This window comes from Orycteropus afer, unplaced genomic scaffold, assembly GCF_000298275.1.
Source record: "Orycteropus afer afer isolate SDZICR_OR568_19922 unplaced genomic scaffold, OryAfe1.0 scaffold00697, whole genome shotgun sequence".
NCBI lineage: Eukaryota > Metazoa > Chordata > Mammalia > Tubulidentata > Orycteropodidae > Orycteropus > Orycteropus afer.
Genome location: NW_006922284.1, coordinates 868,271 through 872,149, shown reverse-complemented (window position 1 = coordinate 872,149; position 3,879 = coordinate 868,271). Strand labels below are relative to the sequence as shown.

Sequence of the window (3,879 nt, the reverse complement as noted above, 5' to 3'; positions counted from 1 at the left end):
TCAAAGCTTGTTGGCAGGGGACTGCATTATCTGACCTTTTAAAAGGATGACATTGAGTTCTGTGTGAAGAATAGAATGTGTGGGGAGAGAGAGCAAAAGTACTGAGCTATCACTCTAATCCAGGTGAGAATTGAAGATGTTTTAAACTAAAGTGGGACTGATATAGGTGGTAAAATCTGGTTAGGTTTGGGATATATTTTGAAACTGGTAATGACTATATTTGCTGATGAGTTGAATGTGGGTGATAGGTGAACTCCTGTCAAGGAACACACATCAGTTGTGTATTTTGAAGTAGGTGTTTCACAAGGGTGAGAACAGGCTGTAGGAAAATCACAATGGAAAGATCAAGACCTCAGAACTATTATGGACAGGAAAACATTACAGTCCTAGGCTTAAAGATGGGCAAGACAGAGAGAAGTTTTCCGAACTTGAGACAGAAAGGGTGATGTTGAAAGTCAGACTTGACAGGAGCTATCATAGCCATCCTTCCATAGGCCTGGAGGGAGGGATGCAAAGAAAGAAAGTCTCAAAATTTATTCTTGTTCCTCTGCTTTCTCTCCCGCTGATACTTCTCACTGAGTCATGTAAGGAAGGGAGGAGAATGGATCTAGATGGGCAAATGTAAGCTATCCAGCCTGCAAAGGCCATGTAGGGATAATGATAACTCCTAAGTATTTGGCATGAACAATCGGTGAATAGTAGTGCAATGAGGGTTAGGGATGGGGGTGAGGGAATCTAGTCAAAGAACCAAATCAAAACTAACAACCAAACAAGTTGCTCTGGAGTTGACATCAGTTCATGATCACCCCACGAATGTCATAGTAGAACTGTGTTCCATAGGGTCTCAGTGGATACTTTTTTTTTTTTTTTAATTAGATTGTCAGGCCTTTCTTCTGAGATGCCTCTGGGTAGACTCGAACCTACAACCTTTTGCTTAGCCGCCGAGTGTCATAATTGTTTGCACCCTCCTAGGGAATCTAGAATTCTGTTTTGTTCATACTAAGTGTAAAATGTATGTTAAACATTATCAAAAAGCAGAAATAATGAGCTGGCAATAGGTTACAAAAGCCTGGACTTTAAAAAAAAAAAAAGTTGCCATTAAGGCAATTCCTACTCATGACCCATGTGTGTCAGAGTAGAACTGCGCTCCGTAGGGTTTCCAGTGGACTTTTTTGGGGAGGAATTAGATTGCCAGGCCTTTCTTCCAAGGCATGTCTGGGTAGAATTAAACCTCCAACCTTTTGGTGAGAGTATAAAAGTGCTCATGGTGCAAAAGCTGGGTTGTTAGAGAATTTCATAAGGAAAGTTATAAGGCATTTTCTTTTCCTCTTAAATCCAGGCGTGAAGCTCTGAATGTGATACTGTGTGGAGTTACTTAGACAGTGATGGAGAAGTAGACTGGAATGTAGATTGAAGCAGGGAAAATAAACTCTCCTTCCCTTCGCGATTCCTAAAAACCTCGTAAGTTTTTGCAGACAACTGTTTTGCACTGTTCATGAAATCAAAGCTTGAGTTAAAGTAAAGGATACCAATTGCTTTTGAGTTGGTTCAGACTCATTGTGACCCCATGTGTGTCAGAGTAGAACTTTGCTCCATAGGATTTTCAACTGATAGTTTTTTGAAATAAAATTGCCAGGCCTTACTTCCAAGGTTCCTGTGGGTAGCTCAAACCTCCAACTTTTGATTAGTAGCAGAGCACCATAATTATTTGTACCACCCAGGGACTCCTAGGGAATCTAGGGTTCTGTTTCATTTACATTAAGTGTAAAATGCCCATTAAACATTGAGAAAATAGAAGCAATCGTTTGGTAATTGGATATACACATCTAGACTTTATTAAAGAGCTCTGGTGGTGTAGTGCCTAAGGCATTTGACTGCTAACCAGAAGACTAGTAGTTCAAAGCCACCAGCCATTCCTTGGAAGGAAGATTGGTCAATCTACTTCCGTAGAGATACTGCCTCGGAAAATCAAGGTGGGGTCACTATGAGTTGAAAATGACTCAGCTGGCAGTGAGTTTGGATTTTTTTGTTTTTTGTTTGTTTGTTTGTTTTTTAGACTTTATTTATCAAAAAAGCAGAACAATTACTGTCTTGATGATTCTGACTTACTGTGCTCCCTAGGGTTTTACATATGTGTGTGTGTGTGTGTGTGTGTGTAAGCTCTGGTGGTGTAGTGCCTAAGGCATTTGACTGCTAACCAGAAGGTTGGTGGTTCAAACCCACCAGCCACTCTTCGGAAGGAAGATGGGGGAATCTACTTCCGTAGTGATACTGCCTCAGAAACCCAAGGAGGGGTCATTATGAGTCGGGTCCAATTCGATGGCACATAACAACAACAAGCAAGTGGGAGCTCTGGTGGCCTAGTGCCTAAGGCATTTGACTGCTAACCAGAAGGTTGGCGGTTCAAACCCACCAGCCACTCTTCGGAAGGAAGATGGGGGAATCTACTTCCGTAGTGATACTGCCTCAGAAACCCAAGGAGGGGTCATTATGAGTCGGGTCTGACTCGACAGCACATAACGACAACAAACTTTAGAATTATTTATAACAGAAAGCCATGGAATCTAACTATATGAGGAGGGGATTAGGAAGGAGAGGGGAAGATGGAAATGGCAAATGTGATAGGGTCAGCAGATTGGAGATCCCAGTGGAGTCAACATTTGCTGTGATTAGCAAGCGTGCTCAACCAGAAAGGAGCTAGAATCTACTTATGCTTTACTACCTTGTAGCCTGTAAGTATACATGAAGTTTAGGAAGGCAGGGTGACCCAGAACACTATCATCTATACCCACGCTATTAAAGCAAAAGCAATTTGATTAAAAGATTAAAGCAATTCACTCTAAGACAAGGCTGATTGATAAACTTAATTTTCCTAGAAGCTATTTCCTTAATCTAAAAGGAACTTCCTGCTCTGAGAGGCGTTTCCTTTATTTGTTGTTGTCGTTAAGAAAGAATCTCCCATTGCCACTTGAATATCCCAGGACATAGCCATAACTACTCTTGCAGACCAACAATATGGCAGCCTGATTCTGAAAAGGCCAATCAATTAAAATAATGGTGCCCTTATCTGATTGCCTAGTGGATTTAGGGATTCAAGGGACAATCTATTCTAAAATGCTGTTTTACCTCCCTCACATAGTGGGTTTTTCTTGTTTTCTTCCCTCCTGGAAATAACACCACAGTGAGGGAGATAAAGTTGTAAACCAGTAATTAACACAAAGTGAAATGCATGCTAAGATTAGCAGAACATTTTCTGTGAAGGTTTCATAAGATGTTGGTAAAACTTATGTTTAAATATGCATCCTAGGTTTTGGGATCACCTATCCCACATTCCTAGGAAGCCTAGGAACTTCAGGATGCTATTTAGAATCAAAAGGGCGGGGGAGATCATATTTGAGAATATTGGCCATTATTCAAAACAAAACAAAACCAAAAAAACCTATTGTTGCCTCAATTCAACTCCAGCTCATTGAGACTCCGTGTGTTACAGAGTAGAACTGGCCCATGGGGTGTTTTGGGCTGTGATCTTGATGGTAGCAGATCACCAGGCCTTTCTTACGTGATGCCACTGGGTGGGTTTGAACCACAAACCTTTAGGTTATTAGTTAAATGCAAACTGCTTACATCACCCAGGATCCTGCCCATTATAAATAAGTAATTAAAATGGAAAATGTACCCTAATAGTATCATTAACAGAAGGCCCCGTAAAAGAAGGACGAAGAACAGAGCAGCACAAAGCCACCTAACATGATTTTTTTTCTCCTGGGCTTTTGTGTGTGCGTGTCCAAACTCCTCTGATTCATCCTCATTCTGCCTCAGTCCCTCTGCTGTTTGGGATCAGGCAGAGCCAGAAGGAGGTGGAGGTGATATGGCCTCCTC

General features: G+C 41.4%; 1 protein-coding gene across 1 annotated transcript in view; it reads right to left on the bottom strand.

The window, feature by feature from the left end:
- The window catches only part of LOC103211134 (DDB1- and CUL4-associated factor 8-like), a 20,866-nt gene that overhangs the window by 9,501 nt on the left and 7,486 nt on the right, over positions 1–3,879 (bottom strand). The window contains exon 2 of the mRNA XM_042783157.1: positions 2,723–2,793. Within this exon, the coding sequence (XP_042639091.1) occupies positions 2,723–2,793 (71 nt within the window). The remainder of the gene's footprint in view (positions 1–2,722; positions 2,794–3,879) is intronic.